Genomic DNA, 22,407 nt, shown 5'->3' with positions numbered 1-22,407 from the left:
TGTGTTGAAAAACCGGTGAGGATGTTCCAGAGGGCGCTGACGCCCTCAGGGGAGGTGCAGGGCGGGCCTGGGCCCAGGGCGGGCGCCTGGTGGGCACGGCCGGTCACCGAGGCTGCATGGCTGACAGAGCCTGCGCCGTGCGCAGTGCTGCGTGCGCTTTGCAGACGGCACTTTCCGGGAGGTCCGGCTGGTGAAGGGCCAAAGCCCCCGTGCGGGTCTCCCCGGAATCAGGAATGTGAACGGGGTCGACCGCCTCTGCGGCCCGCACCAGGAGGAGGCCACGGTGTTCTGCTGGGAGCTAGGGCGCGGCCCGGCGCTGCAGGCCCGCCGCCGAGATGGGGGCGTCGCCAGGAAGTACATGACCTGCGGGGGCACCGAGCAGACCATCCGGAACTGCGCGGACTGAACAACAAGTTCCGCAGTGGCCGCGGCTTCCGGCGAGATGCCCAGGTGATCTGCTCAGGTGAGGCCGTTCCTCCACGCTGCGGGGGTTCAGGGACAGCAGGGAGCGGGTGGGGGGGGGAGGGCGGCAGCAGCGGGGTGGCGCCCTGCGAGGGTCTCCCAAAGGCCTGACTCTCTGTAGCTCATGCCCACTTTGGACAGAGACCTAGAGGTTCTGAGGGCACGGCACGGGGTGGGGTGGGCGCTCACAGCGGGTGCCTCACCAGCAGCTCCGGGTGTGCAGGACCCTGAGGTGTGGGCTCCGAAGCCCCGGGCGGGTGGGGCCCTGGCGGGCTGCGGCGTCTGTGCAATTCTGGCTGTGACTGTTGTGTGTCTTAACGCAAGCCAGGGTTGGGTAGTGAGTTTCCTTCTCAGCCGCGTCTCTAGTCTGTGAGAGTGAATCGGGCCTCTTAGATCCTGGCTATTTTCTGCGTGAAAACGAGGTAACCTGTCCGCTCTCCTTGGTGCCCCCAAGGGGGCAGTGCTCTGTGGCCTGAAGGGTGATCTGACCTTGCCTCTGCGACCTGGAGGGCCTTGATGCCTCTGCCTGGGCAGGCAGAGGTTGTGTGGCCCCTGTGAGCTCTGTTCTGGGTGGGGACCCAGCGGGCCTCCGGCCATCAGTTCCTGCCCACTGGCTGGCAGGCCCACTGCTGGGTGCAGATGGTTCACTCTGGCTGGCACCTCTCAGGGTCCACGGGTGGGGCTCCAGGCTGAGCTGTTACCTGAGGCACCTGTCCCTACCAGGGTTTGTCTCCTCCCCCAGGACACATGGAGGCCCGGCTGGCGACCACCCCTGCGCTGGGCACCTGGAGGTGAGGTGCGGCCTGACCTGGGCCTGCCCATGGCCCACGTGGTGTGCCGGGAGCTGCAGCGCGGCGTGGCCGTGTCCACACCCGGGGCGCCCACTTCGGCCGGGGCTCGGGGCTCATGCGCGTGGAGGTGCTTCAGGGGGGCGCGTGGGGCACCGTGTGTGGCGACGGCTGGGACCTGGGGACGCCCACGTGGTCCGCCGGCAGCTGGGCTGGGGCCGCGCGCTTCGGAGGCCGGGCCAGGCGCGTCTGGATGGACGAGCTGGGCTGTGAGGGCCACGAGTCTGCGCTGTGGCGGCGCCTGTCGGGGGGTTGGGGCTGGAACGACTGTGGGCACAAGGTGGGTGCTGAGACCTGAGTGCCTTCCCAGCGCGGCTCGGTTTCCAGTGGCAGCGCTGTGAGTGCGTAAAATAATGCCCACGCGCTTTCCTCGGGTTCCGCGGGACCCTGCAGGGCTGTTCCCTTCCTGGTTTGGGAGACTTCTCACTTCGCTCCTTCAGTGCCCTCTTGCTGCAGGGATGCTGCGTGACTCACACCCTCCTCTGTGCGGCGCTGTGGGTCGGGGGCCTGGGGTGTGACGCGGTCCGCTCCCCTGTTGCTGTGGTCCCGGGGCAGAGCACTGCCTGGGCGCTTCCTCGCCTCCTCACAAGCTCATCTCACATCTGCGCTTGAGAGTTCCCTGTCTTGAATTCTTAATTTTGATCCATATTTTAGTGCGCTGGATGACTTTTTCCGGAGTATTTTTAAGGCAGTGCACGAAGGTTGCTGGTGTTTCGGCTCATACAAATCTGAGGTTTTTTCGGTGGATCTTGTCTGGGTGTGATTATTCTTGATGATGGGATTTCGTCACATGCTCGGGGCGTCTGGCCAGTCCTGCCTCCTCTGGCATCTCCAGGCATCCCTCGGGGCGGGGTGGGCAGCCCAGTGTGGCCTCTTCTCATTGATTTTGGCTCCTGTTTTTGCTTTAGGAAAGTTTTCTTCGACTTTCTCGGCTGTCTTAGATGATTGTGTCTATTTCAGTCATCGCATTTCTTTTTTGGTAACAGGCTCATTGTTTTGGCTCTTCCCCATCGTTTGAATTTATTGGTGGGAGGGGGCTCTGCTCTTTTCTCATGCTTCCTGAGAAGGCATCTCTAGGTGCTGTCCACATGGCTGCTTTGTTTTGCTGTCACTTCTGGTCTTCCTGTTCCTAGCTGTACATCTTAACTTCCACTCTGTTTTCAGTTTCCCTGAAGTTGCTCCTTCCTCTGTGCTGCGGGCACTTGCTGGCTGTCAGGCCTCTGCTGGGGGACGGGCTGTTGGCGGGGTGGGGATGCTGTGTCGTCACGGTTCAGCCTGGCAGCAGGGTTCCAAAGGTGGGAGAAGAGGCAGGCAAGGCACTTTGAGGCCCAGGTGTGGAAGCCACTGGTCACTCTTACCCGACTCATTTGGTTGGCCGAAGTCCCAAGGCCGGCCCAGATGCAAGGCCGGGAAATAGACTCAGTGCCGGAGGCATGGATACAGGCAGGGATCTTAGTGGCCCTTTTTGTAATCTATCACAGATGTAGTTCCTTCTGCTGTTTTTATTTTTTTATTTTTTTATTTTTGGTACGCGGGCCTCTCACTGTTGTGGCCTCTCCCATTGCGGAGCGCAGGCTCCGGACGCACAGGTTCAGTGGCCATGGCTCACGGGCCCAGCCGCTCCGCAGCATGTGGGATCTTCCCGGACCGGGGCACGAACCCGTATCCCCTGCATCGGCAGGCGTATTCTCAACCACTGCGCCACCAGGGAAGCCCTCCTTCTGCTGTTTTTTAAAGTTTGTTTTAATTAGTTACGGTCCTGTCAGATGCAATTCATATCCAAATTCCTCGATTTATCCCCCGTATGTGTATCTTTCTTGGTGAATTACAGGCCATGTGACATAATTTTAGAGGGTTGTCTCATTCTCTACTGTGTGGTGATATTCTGCTCTACTTACTACATGACTTACTACACGCTCACACTGGGGATGGGTGCCAGGCTGGCTCCTTTGGAGGCCCCCCTCCACCCTGGGTGCTCCAGAACCCAGCCCTGACGCTGTCCGGCGCCCGTGCCTCTGGGCGCTGGGGCACAGGCCGCCTTCATGAGCTCTATCTCAGGCTGAGGGGCTGCGATGCTGCTCCGAGGGGCTGCGTGAAGGTCTGGGCTGCCTTCGGCTGAGTCTGGCTCTCGGATCCGGCCCATTTCCCCTGCAGGTGACAGAGGGTCCCTAACCCTGCCCCCAGCATCAGGTACGTGTGTGCCTCCTCAGGCCTCAGCTCCTGTCCTCCTGTCCCGCCCCACCCAGAGGGGCCCTGCGGGGGGCTCTGCCCCGGGGGTGCCCTGGAGTCTCCTGTGGATGCCATGCCTCTGTCAGCGCCTCCCCTGGCTGGTGGGCAGAGGTCAGGAAGCGCAGGACCGCCATGCTGGAGATGCCCTTCTCTGAGGGTCCCCTTGTACCAGGTGGGTGGAGATCCCAGGGAGGGACAGCAAGCCCAGGCCCTGCCAGGCCACTGCTCTGGGCCTTTCCCTTGCCGACTGGGGCGAGGGTGGGTCGGCTCCGGTATACTGCGTCCTCTTAGATACTGGCTCTGAGTCCAAAGCAGTCAGGACCCTAGGAGCTGCCCTCCTGGCCCCTCCCTCCCGACACCCTCCTGGCTTCAGCCCTGGGTGGGGAGAAGCACAGGGCCCTGTCTCCTCTGGGCGCCCCTCCACCTCCTGAGAGGCTCAGGTGGCCCAGCCCAAGGCCACAACACCGCAGGCAGAGCAGGCATACAGGGAAGACCCCACCTCTCACTGTTCCTACAGGCCGTCCTCTGGCCCCTCTAGCTGCCCTGAAGGCCAGACTCTGTCCGTGACCTTCAGCCTGGTCCTCGGCACGCTCCTGGTTGTCCTCTCGCTGGTCCTGGGGGCACAGTGGTTCCGGGGCAGAGGAGCCTGTGGGGGTAGGTGGGCATGGCTGGTGGGGTTAACACCGGGACCTGGGGCGGGGGAGGCTGGTAGGGGGGGCTCTGAGACCCTAGCCCACACAAATCCTCTCTGTGTCCGCACCCCCCACCCCCGCCCCGGCCTATGGTGGCTTCCTATGAAGTAGACCCATGAGTTGTTGTTAACAGGGGACCGTGGGCCCTGCTCTGCTTCTGAGAGGGGCCGGATGGGGAAACCTGCAGTCCCGGGGCTGCCTGGGTGGGAGAACAGGGCTCCAGGTGTATCCGGATCCCTCTGTTGCTGCGTAGCTGGGGACCTCTCCCACCCAGGACCTGGTGTGCAGCATGTGGCCACTGGTGGGGGACGTTGCTCTCAGTGGGGAACTGTGGCAGAGGAGCCCAGGGTCCAGAGGGTCCTGGCATGCATGAGACACCCCACAGGGGCCCTGCAGGCGGGCTTAAACTGCTGGGAGCGTCTCTGCTAAAAGGTTCTGGTGTGGCCTTTGCAGGTTCCGAAACGTTGGGGAATCTGCCCTCGGAAGGTGTTTACGAGGACGTTGGAGCTGCCCCCACGTCTCCCCAGGGGGCAGAAAGATGAGGGGCCTCAAGCGTCCCGGGCCCTGGTGCTGGAAGACGATGCTGAGGAGCCCGAGCATGGCCCCGAGGAGGGGGATGCGGAGGGTGGGGCCCCCCGAACGCCACGGGTGTGCACCTCTGCGCCTTGGGGTCCCTGGCGCTTTTCCTGCTGTACTGCTCCTACGCCCAGGGCTCTGCTCCAGCCACAGCCCCCACATCTAAGACCCTGAGCGCCACCCTCCGTGTGTCCGGGACCCTCACTCCTGTCGCACGCTTGGCGTTAGGGTGCTTGGTCGTCCCTTCCAAGTTGTTCCTTAGACTGGAGTCTTCTCACGGGTGGACTTGGAGTTTCGGGAGGGCCCCGGGATTTTATTGGGGTTTCTTTCCGCGGCTGTGCAGAGTCCCTCCAGTGCCTTGTCGGCGGTGGTGGCAGGGACTGAGCGGCCAGGTGGGAGGAGATGCCCCCCGCCTGCCGCCCCGTCCTTGTCTGACCCTCTGGCCTTGCGGTGCAGCAAGAAGCCAGGGCCCAGAAGTCCTGGGGGCTCTAAGGAATCGCTGGGGGTCCCCAGTGTGTGTCTCTTTCCTTCAGCACAGGCAGGGCTCCTCACAGCTCAGTCTGGGAAGGAGGAGCCTGGCGGCCTCTGCCCTGGGACGTGCTGACCGCGAGCCGACCACGGGGGGATATCAGCGAGAGCGGGAGGGGGGAGAGGCCAGTGTACCTGGGCGCTTTCATTTTCTTCGTTTCTTAAAGAGAGTTGTTAAATCTTTCATCCATAACTCATCTCAGACATTCCTCAGACGCCCACCGTGGTCCAGGTTCTGTTTCTGGTCCTCTCTCTGCCTTGCCCGGGTCCGAGGTGGGCTCTGAGTGTCTTCAGCTGTCTTCACCCACGGCCTCTTGCCCGCACAGTTCTCCTGGTGTGCGCATGTGGTTGGGGGGGGGCGGTCCCTGCTAAACCAGCTCCTGGCCACCCGTCCTTTCATCTGCAGACAGTGCTCGACCTGGCTCAGGTATTGTGTGTCCGCAACACTCACAGCTGTCCTGCCCCGATGCCCCGACCAAGCCCGTTGTGACCACACCTCCCTGGCCACACCCCCCGTGCCCACATTCTCTCTGGGGAATAAGTTTCCCTGCTTCCTCTTCCCTGTGTGGATCTGGTATCCATTTGCAAATGACCAGACCCATCCATATCTGGATCTTTGTGGACTCCCACTCTCCCATCTCAGCATCCTGGGAAAGACCAGGTTTAATTCGCCTATGATTCCCTCCTCTGCAGGGTCTGTCCAGCGCTGCCATCGATTACCACCCACTCCTCCGTGTTTGCCCTCAGGGTCTGGCCAGCCTGTTGCGGCCACCTCTGGTGCTGGGCCCTTGGAGTCTCTCTGAGCAGTGCCTGTCACCTCCCGGCCCTTCCCCTGCGCCCCACTCCCCTGGCCTGTAGGAGAGATGCCGCTTGTGGTCTCAAGGACCACGAGGCTGGAGAAGGTGAACGTGCAGGTCTCTCTTGGACAGGAAGCCCTGATGAGGGAGACGGTCAGGGTAACGTGCAGAGAGGCTGGACAGGGCCTCTGGGGCGAAGTGGAGTGAGGAGGGCAAGTCACCAGGTTCTGGAGCAACTCCTGGCAGAGCCTTGGGGGACAGACGGGTTTCCTGGACGTCTGAGCCCACCCTGCGCCCCTCTGCACGTTCAGGGCCTGCCCACTGGCTCCCAGGAGTTGGCCAGCTTGGCTTGCTGGTGCCCGCTGGACCTCCCGGGGGCCTGGGCTGGGGGAAGGTGTGTGGTGGGGGTGTCCCTGGGGTTGGAGGAAAGAGTGAGCTGGCAGGAAGTGAGGTGAGGGTCTGAGCAGAGTAAGGGTGCCAGCCCAGCAGCCAGAGAGGGCTGGGACTTCGGGAAGGATGCACCTCCCCTTTCTCAGCATGGCTTTCCCTTCGCCCCGGCATCCCGGCTGCATCCCATTCCGAGCTGAGTGCTGAGCTCTTCCCGGAGGGCTCCCAGCCCTCTCAGTCCACTTGCAGGGTACTGATTAGGCATCTTGGGAGTGAAGTGCGCTGGGGATACCACCGATGCCGCGGCAGGTCCCCGTGCTCCTGAGGTCGCAGCTGGGGGTGGGGCTCAGTGCACAGTGCAGGCTGCGGTTTGGGAGGAGCTGGAGCTGCTGCCCAGAGGGTCCTGCAGAAGGGGCCCCCTGCCTCCTCTGGAAACCCCTCGTCTCCTCCACACTCATCTGAAAACCAGAGCTGCTCTTGGTAAAACTGGTTCTCTGGCAAATCTCTTGGAAAGCAACCTTTACGGATCTTATTCTGCTTACAACATAATACACATTCAAAAACTCGGAGAACACAGAAAGAAAATGAAAATCACTTATTCTATCACTCAGAAAAGGCTGCCTGAGCATCTTGGCTTATATCCACTGAGAGCTTTTCTTTGCACACATGCAGAGATGTGAGCACGATGGACAGCCACACACCAGGGCGCATTCTGTGTTCCTGTGCGTTTCCCACCTAAAGCGTGTGCAGCTAGCGCGCTGGCTTCCCCACGCTGTGGTTCTCAGTGGCCGCCTGCTCTTCCTTCACGTCTTCTTCCGTCGCTCAGTCACTCCTCTGCCATCAGACATCTGGCTGCTTCTCACGGACGCCACCCTCGAAGAGAGTCATGTTTTTAAGGGGTTTTTTTGTTGTCGTTAGTTTTTTTTTTTTTTAACGTCTTTATTGGAGTATAATTGCTTTACAATGGTGTGTTAGTTTCTGCTGTATAACAAAGTGAATCAGCTATACGTATACATATGTCCCCATATCCCCTCCCTCCTGCGTCTCCCTCCCTCCCACCCTCCCTATCCCACCCCTCTAGGTGGTCACAGAGCACCGAGCTGATCTCCCTGTGCCGTGCGGCTGCTTCCCGCTAGCTCTCCACCCTACGTTTGGTAGCGTATATGTGTCCATGCCACTCTCTCACTTCGTCCCAGCTTCCCCTCCCCCACCCATGTCCTCAAGTCCCTTCTCTACATCTGCGTCTTTATTCCCGCCCTGCCACTAGGTTCATCAGTACCGTTTTTTCGGATTCCATATATATGTGTTAGCATCCAGTATTTGTTTTTCTCTTTCTGACTTACTTCAGTCTGTGTGACAGACTCCAGGTCCATCCACCTCATTACAAGTAACTCAGTTTCATTTCTTTTTATGGCTGAGTAATGTTCCATTGTATATATGTGCCACATCTCCTTTATCCATTCGTCTGTCGATGGGCACTTAGGTTGCTTCCATGTCCTGGCTATCGTAAATAGAGCTGCAGTGAACATTGTGGTGCATGTGTCTTTTTGAATTATGGTTTTCTCAGGGTATATGCCCAGTAGTGGGATTGTTGGGTCATATGGTAGTTCTCGTTTTCGTTTTTTAAGGAACCTCCATACTGTTCTCCATAGTGGCTGTACCAATTTACATCCCTGGTGGGAATGTGTAGGAGGGTTCCCTTTTCTCCACACCCTCTCCAGCATTTGTTGTTTGTAGATTTTCTGATGATGCCCATTCTGACCGGTGTGAGGTGAGACTTCATTGTGGTTTTGATTTGCATTTCTCTAATGATTAGTGATGTGAGCATCTTTTCATGTGTTTCTTGGCTATCTGTATGTATTCTTTGGAGAAATATCTATTTAGGTCTTCTGCCCATTTTTGGATTGGGTTGTTGGTTTTTTGATATTGAGCTGCATGAGCTGCTTTTATATTTTGGAGATGAATCCTTTGTCAGTGGCTTCATTTGCACCTATTTTCTCCCATTCTGAGGGTTGTCTTTTCGTCTTGTCAACTGTCTCTTCGACTGCAACTTGGATCTTGTTCTTGGTGGTTCACAGATGAATCACGGGTCCCTTCAGCTAAACGTGTTCAATCAAATAAAACTCCCCTCGGAGAGCGCGGGGAGATCGATGTTTCATTCCCAGTGTTTCTTTTATTCTAACCCGTTTACCATTTAGGCAACAGTCAGTAGGTCATAAAGTGGTCCGTTATCACGAAAGAAGCAAACAAGCAAAAAGTGAAAAGTGTCAGCATGCAGCTTGGAGTTAAAATACAAATCTGCTCCTTGTGTCAACAACAAAAAAGTCAGAGCTTTGTGAGGCCAGAGGCAAATCGCCAGGGGAATCTGAGGCTGGTGCCCAGACCAGAGTTGCTTCCCTCCACCCCAAGGAAGATCGGAATCCTTGGGGAGCAGAGCAGACATGCAGGTGGAGGGTCACTTAGCAGGGCCCGGGCCCTACCTGCCGCCTCACACCTCGGGGACACGAGGCTGGCGAGGCCGGTGGTTTGCCCCCAGGGGAGGGCAGCCCGTGCCGTCAGCCCCACCCGGACCCGCTCTGCCAGTGACTGTGGCAGTGCTTTCCACCACTTAGGCTTGGCGATGGAGAAATTAATACCTTCTAAGGAGGGGGTGGAAAATAACAGAGAAGGCTGGGGACCTGAGAGGTCTTGTTCCCAAGCTGAGGGGACTCACCTGCAAGCATCACTTGCCAAGACCAGCAGGGGATCGATGCCGACACCTGGGACCCACACATGACACCACAGAAATGCCCAGGAGGAAGGAAAACAGACGTGGCCGTGATCACCCTAAGGCAGGTAAAGTGGGTCCGCTATAGAAATAAGGTTCGATGATGGAGAAAATGATCACCTAGATTCAGGTCTAAATACTGCCCGTGTTGCATTGATATTGAATGTCACAACGGTATTTTATGCTCACCAATCACTGCCTCTTTTCCTCATTTTTCCAAAGACTCCCCTTCCAGGGGTTCCAGGGGTAGGTGGAGGAGGGTCCATGTGCCCCACGCAGGGCCCAGCAGGCCAGGGTGCAGCCCCCTTCACAAGGCCGCTCCAGCACCACAGAATCAGAAGGTCCTCGGGGGACCCACACCCCCTTGCTTCTCTGGACAGATAGCAGATACTCAATCAATTGTCGTTTAATCCCTCAGCTTGTAGCCCGTCGAGACTCTTCCCGGTGAACGTGCTGAGGGCCCTCCGAGCCTGGGTGTACTTGGGCTGAGCGGAATGTTCTGTCTCTACCACCATGTTGGTTGCCTGGGTTCACTTATAGCTTCTATTGAAAAAGGTCAATACATATGAAGTCTGGAGAATTTCTGATCTGAATTAATGTTTAAGAGACTGCCTTGAGGGGCACGGTCTCTTGTAAAGAGTGTAATTCCCAAGCAAAATAGCAATAACAGTGTTTTGTTTCAGTATTTATTTTGAGTAATACCAAAATAACAATATTAACAGTTAAAAATTTTAAGTTCTGAATTCACAAAACTTTTTAAAAAAATCAGTGAAGCTAAATATTTAATACAACTCAAATAGAAAAAGTACAAATATAATAAGTAACATCAAATAAAATGTTGATTTATAAAGATACAACTCAACTCATCATTTTAATTCAAATTATCTAAATGCAGAACCACGACGTATTATACATATTATACGAGCTCTTGACACTAACAACCACTTGCGTGGACCTCAAAGGCATTTTGTTATGTGAAATAATCCAGTCCCAAAAGGTTACATTCAATGAGCCCATTTATATGACATCCATCAGAAGAAAAACTATAGTGACCAAGAGCTGAGCAGCAGTTGGCTGGAGTTATGAGAAGGAGGCGGGCGGCTGTCGGACTGTAACTGAATAGCAGGATGAAGTTTTTGAGATGATACAACTGCTTTGTACCTGCTCATAGCGGTGGTGGTCACCCAAAGCTACTGGTGGTGAAATTCAGAGACCTGTACACCAAAAGAGAGAGAAGCCGATTTTACATATGAGAATTTTGAAAAATAAAACAACAAAATAACTCTTAGCAAATTATAAAATATAAACGTGTTGTACTCCACATTCTTTCAAAAATCAAGAGTTAGAAATAGTTAAAAGAGAATTCCCCCAATCTTCTTTAGTTAGGAACTGAAATCAAACTAATGAAAAAGCAGAACTTTTGCGACGTATCTGGATGACACCCCCAACCTTACTATCAGAAGCACCGTATCACTAGCTTTACACAGAATGCCATCAGCATCGCTTCAGTGTGGACTTTGGCAGGTTGACCTAACTCTTGAGATAGTTCCTTATTCAGCTCCCTGCAAAGGTCGCCTCCTGACACGCTCCCCAGGAGTCTAGACTGTGCAGGGTTGCCTCCTGGCACACGTCAGCTTACACAGTGCATTACAGATTATCCCCCTAAATAACCACCGTGTTAAAGGAAAAGCAACATATAAACTCTGGCACTTTAGGTAGAGTTTTATTTCTGGTGCTATTAATAAAACTGTCAGCCTTTCTGCTTATGAACCCTCCCAATACGTTAAATATCTTGAAGGCGTCTGGACCCCGCGTGGTTTAAGCCCGGAAAATAATGCCTAGTTTCCTGAGATGGATGCCTCTTACAGTCTGAGTGATCATCGCCATTGTTACCTTTAGCACCGTCAGCAGCACCGTCATGCCCATGTCGCCGCCACCATCACTGGCGCTGTCGCCGTCACCGTCATCGGCACAGCAAAGGGAACCCTGACTTGGGTGCGCTCTGCTCTTCCTTTTCCGCTTTGACGGAGGCGGACTTTGCATATGGACTGTTTCCACCTCTTAGTCACACTCTTCCTTCATGCTTCTTTGTATTCTCTGGACCCGTTGCTCCTCTTTCCTTTTTTCTTTCATCATGGACCCTCCCACTGTGCCTTTCCTTCATCCTTTCCATTTCCTTTGGGCCATTCGTACAACCTCTCCAGCCTCTCCGCTGAAGAGCACTGGCAGGTGTCGTCCACGAGGCGGCGCTCGTCATCCCGGCCGCACGTGGCTTCTCCCTCGTGCCCGTGCCCCCTACGCAGAGAGTGCATTGTGATCGTTTTAGCGCGTTCCGGAATCAGTATTTTTTGCAAGCTCTCTTCATTCTGATGTGCCTCTGGGATTGAACACTGTGTTTGGGCAAATTTAAATGCGCCTGGGATTAGATAAGTGCCCGACAACTCTACTTACTAGATTAGAAAAATGCAGGCTGTAGAGTGTAATCATGAGTAATCATGATTGTAATCATGTGTAATCATGAGTGGTCTCCCTCTCCTCGCTGTTTAACCAGGGAGCCCACAACTGCAGCTGAAGCTCTCCTCCCTGACCACACTTAAAAGGAAGGAAGGCCGGAGACCTTTGGGCCAGAATGTTTATTCTCTGCGTTTTCACTGTAAGGATATTTTAATTCAGAGGACATTTTGTCATAAATGTGCACTTTTAAAACAGAATTGTGCCAACGTTGATGACTTTTCATTAGAACTCATTTAATATGGTCTAATATGTTGGTCAATTTCCTGTATAAACTATGTTTAACTTTTTTCCATTTAATTTTACTCAAATGGGCTTCCTCTATATTAGTTTCTCCATTTAAATATCCAATGAAGATTTGATTCATCAATTAGTTTTTTGCTCGTATACATTATTTTCACCTTATCACTTCTCCCAATGTGAATTTTCGTTAGTGGCCAATATTTCTCCCAATCCTCTTAATGTTTCCATTGTTTCTTACCTAATCTTTGAAAAAACTGAACATCGTTTTGTGCGCTAGAGATGGAGGAGAGAAGATGGATTGTCAGCAAGTCTGCGTTACTCTTCTGGATGATGAACAGCATGGCCCTGACAAGTTCATTGCCCCATGTTTCCTTGTATGATTAGCTGAGGTCCCCCCATTCAGTGGAGGGGTATGAAATTTAAAGCAGATTGTGTATCGTTAGACTGGGCCGTAGTCTCTTGTGAGACATGTAAGTCTCGTTCCCAAATCCCCCATCCCTGAGATAGGCTTCGGGTGTATGTAAGCCAACAGCAACCCCACCAGTGACCCTTTGGTCTCACAAGTTACCCTTTGGTCTCTGCCAGTTGGCCTTTAATACATTATACAGGAAACCAGAGTAGCGACATCAATGTCAAACAAAATAGACTATGAGGCAGAAGGTATTGTTAGCCATACAAACGTCAATGTACCTGATAAAATAGTCGCAAAGTCTGTAAAATAAAAACTGATTGGCCTACTGGGAGAGATCTGAAGCTATTAATAGTGCTCTGTCCATCATGAAGTCAAGCCAACAAGCAGATATTTTTAATAGCAAGAAAGACATTTGAATAACCTCACCATCACAGCACATGTAACTTTTCAAGCATTACCTGAACATTTACATAAATGGGCCTCATTCGGGCCAGTGCTTCTCTATCTGTGGTAAAGAGTTGGCGTATTGCATGGTTTTTGTTATTTTGCAACCTGTTATGAGCCAATATTTTTTCAAAACATAGTAGAAGTGACTTACTGGAAAAAAGATCATGTGCTTGGTAAGCACAGCAATGTCAAAGTTTCTATGTCACTGCTTCCTCTCAGTTTCTGTCCTGGTCTCAGCACAGGCAGAGCAGACCATTCACAGACGGCATCAGTCTGTGTGCCACACTTAAATTGCATGTACGAGCCATAAAGCCTAGTTAATTGTCCTGGGATGACTAATATCTCTACGGGAAAAACAGATTTTATCCTTAGCCCTTACCGTACACAAAAATCAGTTCCACATGGATTTAAGATGTGAATGTGAAAAGTAAGACTTTAAATATGGGCAACTATCTTTCTGATCTTTCCCGGGCAAGGACAGATTTTTAAACCCAAAAAAGTGCTAGTTCCAAAATATAAGATCGATAATTTTAAAGTATGCATTTATTTTTTTTAAATGCCATAGTGTGAAAAGGAAGCCCCAAAAGGGGGAAAATATCATTGCAACACATAAAACTGAAAAAGGGTCATTAGCTACAATACATAAAGCAGTCTTACAAACCATGAGAATAAGACAGAAACCACAAGAGAAGAGCAGGTACATGAGTAGGCATTTTACAGAAGAAGATACAAGTCTGATGAATAAACATGTATAAAAAGATTCTCTACTTCATTCATGATCAGAGAAATGCAAATTGGGACCAGAATTAAATACCGTCTTATGCCCATTAGTCGGGTAAAAATGAAGAACTCCGTCAGTATTAAGTGTTGTGAATGGACAGGAACACTTGGACATGCTGGTAAGAGTTAAATGGGTTCAAACACTTAAGAAGTGACATGGTGTCATGTATCACGTAGCCCTTGAGACTCCCGGCCTAGAGATGCTCCTGCAAGGTGTTCCAGGAAGTAAGCATGAAAATGGCCCGAGCATCACTCTTTGCAGCGGCAGGAACGTGGCAACAATCTGATAGGTCGTGGACAGTCCCGGTCACCGACCCCCAGCCGCAGCTCACAGGGCGCCTAGAGGCCATGATGGAATCACTTATAAAAATTCAAAAATGAGAAAAATGAGACAATGTGAAAACATCGGCAAGAAAACCCCCGGGAATATCAGAAGGGAAATTCGGGGCAGTGGTCACCTCTGGAAGCACCCGGACAGGACAGAGGCAGGCAGGCGCAGCTGGAAGTGAGGTGGTCATTCTGGGATTAGCAGCGGAGTGCTTGGTGTTCACTGCTCTTATACCTTGATCTGCATGAGGAATTCGCCATACATTCTCAACGTACCAAGGATGATATGAAAGATAATAAAGGACAAGTTTGCTTTAGGCTTTTTCCTTTGGCCTCTCCTCTGGGCCCTCTGGTGGGTCCTGCAGTGGCTGCTCCTCTCTCTGGGTCCATCCAGCTTCCACAGGCATCACTGCCCTTTGGGGGACCCTCCTGTTGCCAAGCCCCACCACCGCTCTGTGCCGGCACCTCCTGTGGAGTCTCGGTAAGCGGAAGCCACACCCCTGGAATTCAGGACAGCCCCTTCCTCCACCACGCAGGCCTAACTCTTCTGCACGTAGGGAAACTGTTGCTCGCTCCCGGAATTTTAAACAGCAGCTCTGAGATGAATGCAGAGCCAGGGGACAGATGAGAGAACACACACTTATAATCCCCAGTCCCTTTGATGTGAAAAATTCTGTTCCTGGGCCAAGCCAGCTCGCCCTTTGGACACTGGGAGGTTGTGTGTTCTCTGCTTTTGTTTTACTTGGAAGAGATTTTGCCTTTGTCAAGGTCGTTCTTTTTAGCTCAGAGTGTATTAAATGTCACATACTTACCTGCCCATTTTTTTTTTTTTTTTTCGATACGCGGGCCTGTCACTGTTGTGGCCTCTCCCGTTGGGGAGCGCAGGCTCCGGACGCGCTGGCTCAGCGGCCACGGCTCACAAGCCCAGCTGCTCCACGGCATGTGGGATCCTCCCGGACCGGGGCACGAACCCGTGTCCCCTGCATCGGCAGGCGGATTCTCAACCACTGCGCCGCCAGGGAAGCCCTACCTGCCCATATTTCTATGTGGCTGTTCGCAAACCTTCTACCTACAAAGGAAGAGGGAATTTCCAGGAGAGCATCCTATTTTCAGCTCCAACTCTACTCCACTCCTTCTTGCTTATCCACAGCCTTTTGGGTGCCCAGAGAAGAAATACTTTTTACGTCTGTGGTCGAAGGATTCATGGATACTGGGTTGACTCTTAAGGAACTTCTGGGATAGTTGTGTGTCCTTCTTGTAAGAAGGAAGGGGAAGTCAGTGCACAAAATCAACCTGATAGAAAATACTGTCACCACAGAATCTACCGCTAAGGAGAGCTTGGCCGATGGAGGGAGGTCAAGGAAGCTGTGGGGGTTACAGCCCAGCAGCAGTCTTGAGGGGAAAAGGCTCACTGAATATTCCAAACATGTAGTCCATCCTCTCCCCGTAAGACCTGTTTGAGTGTAGATTTTACACTTCTAGGAGCCGGAATCCAAGAAAAAGATATAATGTAAAATTAACAGGAAAAGAGACCAGTAAAGTGTATATTTAAAGGAAAATAATGACTTGATAAGATGGCTATAAATATTCATGCCATTGCAAAAGTTGACTTTCAGGGCTTCCCTGGTGGCGCAGTGGTTGAGAATCCGCCTGCTGATGCAGGGGACACGGGTTCGTGCCCCGGTCCGGGAAGATCCCACATGCCGCGGAGCGGCTGGGCCCGTGAGCCGTGGCTGCTGAGCCTGCGTGTCCGGAGCCTGTGGTGTCCGGAGCCTGTGCTCCGCAACGGGAGAGGCCACAACAGTGAGAGGCCCACGTACCACAAAAAAAAAAAAAAAAAAAAAAAAGTTGACTTTCAAAACTGGAAGAAAATAGGAATTTCCCTGGTGGTCCAGTGGTTAAGACTCCATGTTCCCAATGCAGGGGGCCCAGGTTCAATCCCTGGTCGGGGAACTAGATCCCGCGTGCTGCAACAAAGACACGGTGCAGCCAAATAAATAAATATTAAAAGGAAAAAAAACAAAAGAAAATACATTTAAACATACTTAAAACCAATATTATGCAACTGAAATTCCTGAGTTGGGGCCGAGTGGTATGTTGCATGGAAAGTGGAGAAGAAAAGTATGCTAAAGGCCTCTTTGTGCTCAGATCAAAAGATATTGATTAAACTCTTCAGGTTACTAAGTCTCGTGTACTTTCAGACTCAAGGGTAATCATTAGTAGAATAACAACAGAACATAAAGACACCAAAGCATCACAGAAGAAAAGGAACAAACAAAATATGACAAATTCAGTAACTAATAGGGAAAGGATATATATCATAAAGCCATATTTACCAGCAGTCACAATAAATGTGACAAAGTTCTCCTGTTAAAAAGAAAGAATTTTTAATTATGTCAAAGCTATCGGATTGTACCAGGCACTTCTCAAGGACAAAATGGCATAGAGATCTTAAAATGCTGGGATGAACAAAAGAAAATACGTGGCAGCAATTATCAAAGGGACAAAAATATGTTTATGTTGCTAAAAGGTATAATTCATTCAGAGCTAAATCACCAGTCTTATCGTGCATTTAATATATCAAAGTAACCTTTTAATAAAACATGATTACAAATAAAGATGTTATAAAATAAAATATATTTACAGATAATTAGGATGCAAACCAGAAATACATGAGTAAAAACAATAGATACAGAACATAAAAGGTATTAAAAAGTAGGAAAAAGACAGTGTTACTAACACTAAAACAATAGCAAATTCTCACTTGTAGCACGGTGCATGGCAGTAATAGATATCAGTATTTCTCAAACTTTTCAAGACAATCTATGCATATATGTTTATGTGTTTGCATCTGTGAGCATGTATGTATATGTATACACATATATGTGTTAACGTTACTCATGATGATAACTGATGAAAGTAATTGTACTTTCTATACAGAGACTCATTATAGCATCCATACATCCAATACCCCTTCTTTGAGTAAATGCATATGCATATGTGGATTCAAGCACCTCTTGCAGTATTCCTAAATTCCCCCAAAGGCTTGATAAACACTTTGAAATAAATAATACACACACACACACAAAACATGATTATAATGTGAGAAATCAGCACATCTTACTTAGAAGTGACAAGATCACATAGATTTTTTTTAAAGACAAGTTTTATTTATTTATATTTAATTTATTTATTTAATTTATTTATATTTATTTTTGGCTGTGTTGGCTCTTTGCTGCTGCGCACGGGCTTTCTCTAGTTGCAGTGAGTGGGGGCTACTCCTTGTTGCAGTGCACGGGCTTCTCATTGCGGTGGCTTCTCTTGTTGTGGAGCACAGGCTCTAGGCACGTAGGCCTCAGTAGTTGCGGCACATGGGCTCAGTAGGTATGGCTCGTGGGCTCTAGAGCGCAGGCTCAGTAGTTGTGGCGCACGGGCTTAGTTGCTCCACGGCATGTGGGAACTTCCCAGACCAGGGATTGAACCCGTGTCCCCTGCATTGGCAGGAGGATTCTTAACCACTGGGCCACCAGGGAAGCCCCTAAAGACAAGTTTTAAATTAGACGATTAAAAGGTAGTTAACAGACAAAAATACAACATAAATGTTTTGTAATCTCAACATGGAGAAGGTCTTTTTAAGCACGATCTAAATTCTGAAAGCCTTAAAGCAGAAGTTTTGAAATGTTTAACTACATTAAAAACCTAAATTTCTATATGGCAAATCAAATAAGAGACTGGGAGAAATTATTTTCAGCACATAAAACAGGAAAATAACTAATGTTTATTTGATACATAAAGAAGAGTTCTAGGACAGCTGGCAGTCGAGCAAGTGGGATACATTGACCTGACAAGATGGCTGTAAATATTCATGCAATTGCAAAAGCTGACTTACAAAAATAGAAGAAAATAGGGATTTCCCTGGTGGTCCAGTGGTAAAGAATCTGCCTTACAACGCAGGGGACCCAGGCTCGGTCCCTGGTCAGAGAACTAAGATCCCACATGCCACGGGGCAACTAAGGCCGTGTGCCACAACTATTGAGCTCGCGTGCTTCAACTAGAGCCTGTGTGCTGCAAGCTACAGAGCCCAGGCTCCCTGGAGCCTGTGCGCCACAACTAGAGAGAAGCCCGTGCACCACAACAAAGACCCCGTGTGCCACAACTAAGACCCGATGCAGCCAAAAACAAATTAAATAAATAAATAATAAATAAATCTTAAAAATAAAAGAAAATACATTTGAGCAAACGTAAAACTAATATTATGAATCTAAGATCCCTGAGAGTTGGGGCAGAGTGGTATACTGCATGGAAAGTGGAGAAGAAAATTATCCTAAAGGTCTCTTTTTGCTCAGATCAAAAGATATTGATTAAACTCTTCAGGTTACTAAGTCTAAGTGTACTTAGAGACTTAAGGGTAATCATTAGTAGAATAACAACAACATAAAGACACCAAAGCATCACAGAAGAAAAGGAACAAACAGAATATGACAAATGCAGCAAATAATAAAGAAAGAATATATGTCATAAAGCCATATTTACCAGCAGTCACAATAAATGTGACATAATTCTCCTGTTAAAAAGAAAGAATTTTTAATTATGTCAAAGCTATCGGATTGTACCAGGCACTTCTCAAGGACAAAATGGCATAGAGATCTTAAAATGCTGGGATGAACAAAAGAAAATACGTGTCAACAATTATCAAAGGGGACAAAAATATGTTTCTGCTGCCAAAAGGTACAATTCGTTAAAAGATAAATCACCAGTCTTAATGTGCGTTGAATATATCAAAGTAACTTTTAAAATAAAGCAGCATTTAACAAAACATGATTATAATGTGAGAAATCAGCACATCTTACTTAGAAATGACAAGGTCACATTGATTTAAGACAAGTGTTAAATTACGCGATTAAAAAGTAATTAACAGAGACAAAAATATAACAGAAGTGTTTTGTAATCTCAAGATAGAGGTCTTTTTAAAAAAAATATTTATTTAGGCTGCACTGTGTCTTCGTTGCAGCCTGCGTGCAGGATCTAGTTCCCTGACCAGGGATGGAAACTGGGCCTCCTGCATTGGGAGCCCGGGGTCTTAACCACTGGACCGCCAGGAAAGTCCGAGAAAGTCTTTTTAAGCATGATCTAAATTCTGAAAGCCATAAAGAAAAAGTTCTGAAATTTTTAACTACATAAAAATCTAAATTTCTATATGGCAAATCAAACAAGAGACTGGGAGAAATTATTTTCAATGCATAAAACAGGAAAATAACAAATATTTATTTGATACGGATATATAAAGAGTTCTAGGACAGCCGGCAGTCCGGGAAGCGGGACCCATCAGAATGGCTGGGCGGCCGGGACTCGGTGCCGGACCCCCTGGCGCAGGGCCTGGTCGGGATCCGCTTGGCGCCTGTTTCTTCACCGGGGGCCTCTGACTGGGGACCAGGGACCAGGCAACATTTTGACCGAACGTTCCTGGGCGCGGTATGACTGCCAGGAAAGGGATGGAATTCTCCTCCAAGTCTCACCGCAGGCCGCCCTCAGCCCGCGAGAGCACACTGAGCAAATTTCTCCCCGTCCTCCTGGGTCGATATCACAGCCTTTGCGCAGGAAGAAAGTTTCCTTTTTCTCCCCCCTCCATGATGCCACAATGTTTTCATAAATGAGCCAAATAAAAATATGATAATATTTAAAATAAACCTATACTTATTTTTTAACGTTCTAAAAACCTCATAAGAAATATATTAAACACGAATATAAAAGGAAAAATATATAGATATTTCATTAAATTAAACATTAAAATAGCTAATAAATGAGTGAAAAGCTGATGAACTTTATTGATCAGAGAAATGCAAAATAGAGTGATGAGATAGCATTTTCTCAGTTGTCAGTAACTGACGGCATCCAGTGTCAGAAAAAATGTGTAGAAATTAGCACGCCTATACTACTATGGAAGGATTTTCAAGTACTTCAACCTTTTTGAGGAGCAGTTTTATGTATCTATTCACATCTTAAGTCTGCATGCTTAATGATCTAACAACCCCACTCTCACAAAACTATCTTACGGAAATATATGCACATCTGAACAGAAATACATGTGCAAGGATATCATTGAAGCACTGTTTGTAATGGCAAAAGATTGGGGGAAAACTAACTGTTCATCAACTCAAAACCGACAAATTATGAAATGTTCACAAAATGAAATATTCTCCAGTCATTAAGATGAATGATGAAGAGTTATATGTTCCAGGTCTAAAAATACATACCTGTGGTATAATTATTGCTAAGAAAATAATTTTGTGATTACTGTGATGTAATTCTCTGGGAGGGAAACGTGTGTGTGTGTGTGTGTGTGTGTGTGTGTGTGTGTGTGTATTTATATAAGTTTTTAAAAATTGGAATAATACACAGAAGACTGCTAACCATAGCAGGGCACACACTATTAACTGATAATCTAACATCCATTTCCAATCACTTTCTTCTTTGAACACATCCACCTTTTAAAGTCTGGAAAAGCTAAATGCTCACATTCCAACCTCTTTTGCATATAGGAGTGGCTACATTCTAACCAATAGTAAAAGCAATTTCAGGTTTCCTGGAAGTTTTCTGGAAAGCTCTTGAATAAGCGCTGACAAAGGGATAAAGGGAGAGGCAAGAGAAGCACTTCCAGAATGGTGGATTAAGAACTCTGAAAATCTGCTCCTCCATAACTGTGATGAAAACACTACCAAAATGTCAAAATAAAGAAAGATGAACACTGCCTCGGAGAACTGCAGGACATCATCAAGAATATCCACGTATGCATAACGGAAGCCTCAGGAGGAGAGAAAAGAAGAAGGGGAGAGAAAGACTATTGGAAGAAATAACTTCTAAAAACTTCCAAAGTCGATGAAAAACATTCATCTACATATGAATGTAGATGAAGATATCTACATATGAATGTAGATATTCATCTACATATGCAAGAAACTTAACAAACTCTAAGTAAAATAAACTGGAGAGCCACACCTACACACCTCATGGTCACACTGTCAGAAGACAAAGACAAAGAGGGAACCGTGAAAGCAGCAAGAGAAAGTGAACCCCATGTGTAAGCAATCCTTCATAAAATAACAGTTGACTTCTCACCAGAAACTGTGGAGGCCAGAGGCAGTGAAATGACATAATCCTAGTGCAGAAAGAAAAATACAGTTGACCCTTGAACAACGCTCTCCACACAGTCAAAAATTCACATATAACTTATAGATGCTCCTCTGTACACTCGATTCCTCCGTATCCATTGTTCCAAATCTGAGAACTCAACCAACTGCAGATCGTGTAGCCCTGTAGTATTTACTATTTTTTATTGAGGTATATTTGCTGTACAGTAGTATATAAGTTACAGGTGTGCAATATAATGATTCACAATTTTTAAAGGTTATACTCTATTTATAGTTATTATAAAATATTGGCTATATTCCCTGTACCTTATTTTATACCTAATAATCTGCACCTTTTACTCTCCTACCCCTTTATTGCTTGTTCCCCCTTCCCTCGCCCCACTGGAAACCACTAGTTTGAGTATTTACTATTTTTAAAAACCCACAAAGAGACTTCCCTGGTAGTCCAGTGGCTAAGACTCCACGCTCCCAATGCAGGGGGCCTGGGTTTGATCCCTGATCAGGGAACTAGATCCCACATGCCACAACTAAGATTTCACATGCTGCAGCTAAAAATCCCACATGCTGCAACAAAAATCGAAGATCCTGCGAGCCACAACTAAGACCCAGCACAGCCAAATAAATAAATAAATATGTTTAAAAACCAAAAAAACAAAACAAAACAAATCCACACATAAGTAAGTGGACCCACACATGTTGCTCACCCATGTTGTTCATGGGTCAACTGTACTGTCAGTCAAGAGTTCTATATACAGGAAAACAATCCTTCAAAAAAGGAGAGATTCAAACATTCTCAGATAAACCCAAATTGAGAGAATTCACCACTAGCAGGTCTGTCTTACAAGAAATCTTAAAGGGAGTACTTCAGGCTAAAATGAAAAGATACTAGACAGTAATTTTTTTTTTTTTTTTTTTTTTTGTGGTACGCGGGCCTCTTACTGTCGTGGCCTCTCCCGTTATGGAGCACAGGCTCCGGACGCGCAGGCTCAGCGGCCACGGCTCACGGGCCCAGCCGCTCTGCCGCATGTGGGATCTTCCCGGACCGGGGCACGAAGCCGTGTCCCCCGCATCGGCAGGCGGATTCTCAACCACTGTGCCACCAGGGAAGCCCTAGACAGTAATTTAAATCCACATGACAGGATGGCAAGTGACAGTAAAAGTAACTACATATGGCATAAATGAATTTTCATTTGTAACTCTTTTCTTCTATCTAATTTAAAACACATGAATCAATAATTATAAAAGTGTCAATA

General features: G+C 48.8%; 1 protein-coding gene across 6 annotated transcripts in view; it reads left to right on the top strand.

Annotated features, from left to right (window-relative positions):
* CYP2E1 (cytochrome P450 family 2 subfamily E member 1) overlaps nucleotides 1–22,407 on the top strand; it is a 44,871-nt gene that overhangs the window by 550 nt on the left and 21,914 nt on the right. For 5 of the 6 annotated variants that reach the window (XR_010838684.1, XM_067023584.1, XM_067023593.1 and 2 more), the window contains exon 1: nucleotides 7–463. Coding sequence is in view for 5 of the 6 variants with exons in the window: in XM_067023584.1 (XP_066879685.1) it covers nucleotides 22–463 (442 nt within the window). In the remaining variant the exon portion in view is untranslated. Of the gene's footprint in view, nucleotides 1–6; nucleotides 464–22,407 lie in introns of those variants that run through there. The other variant, XM_067023571.1, reaches the window with a different exon arrangement.

Source organism: Kogia breviceps, chromosome 2 (genome assembly GCF_026419965.1).
Source record: "Kogia breviceps isolate mKogBre1 chromosome 2, mKogBre1 haplotype 1, whole genome shotgun sequence".
NCBI lineage: Eukaryota > Metazoa > Chordata > Mammalia > Artiodactyla > Physeteridae > Kogia > Kogia breviceps.
The sequence above is the reverse complement of the archived record's forward strand: the minus strand, read 5'-3'. Positions and strand labels throughout refer to the sequence as shown.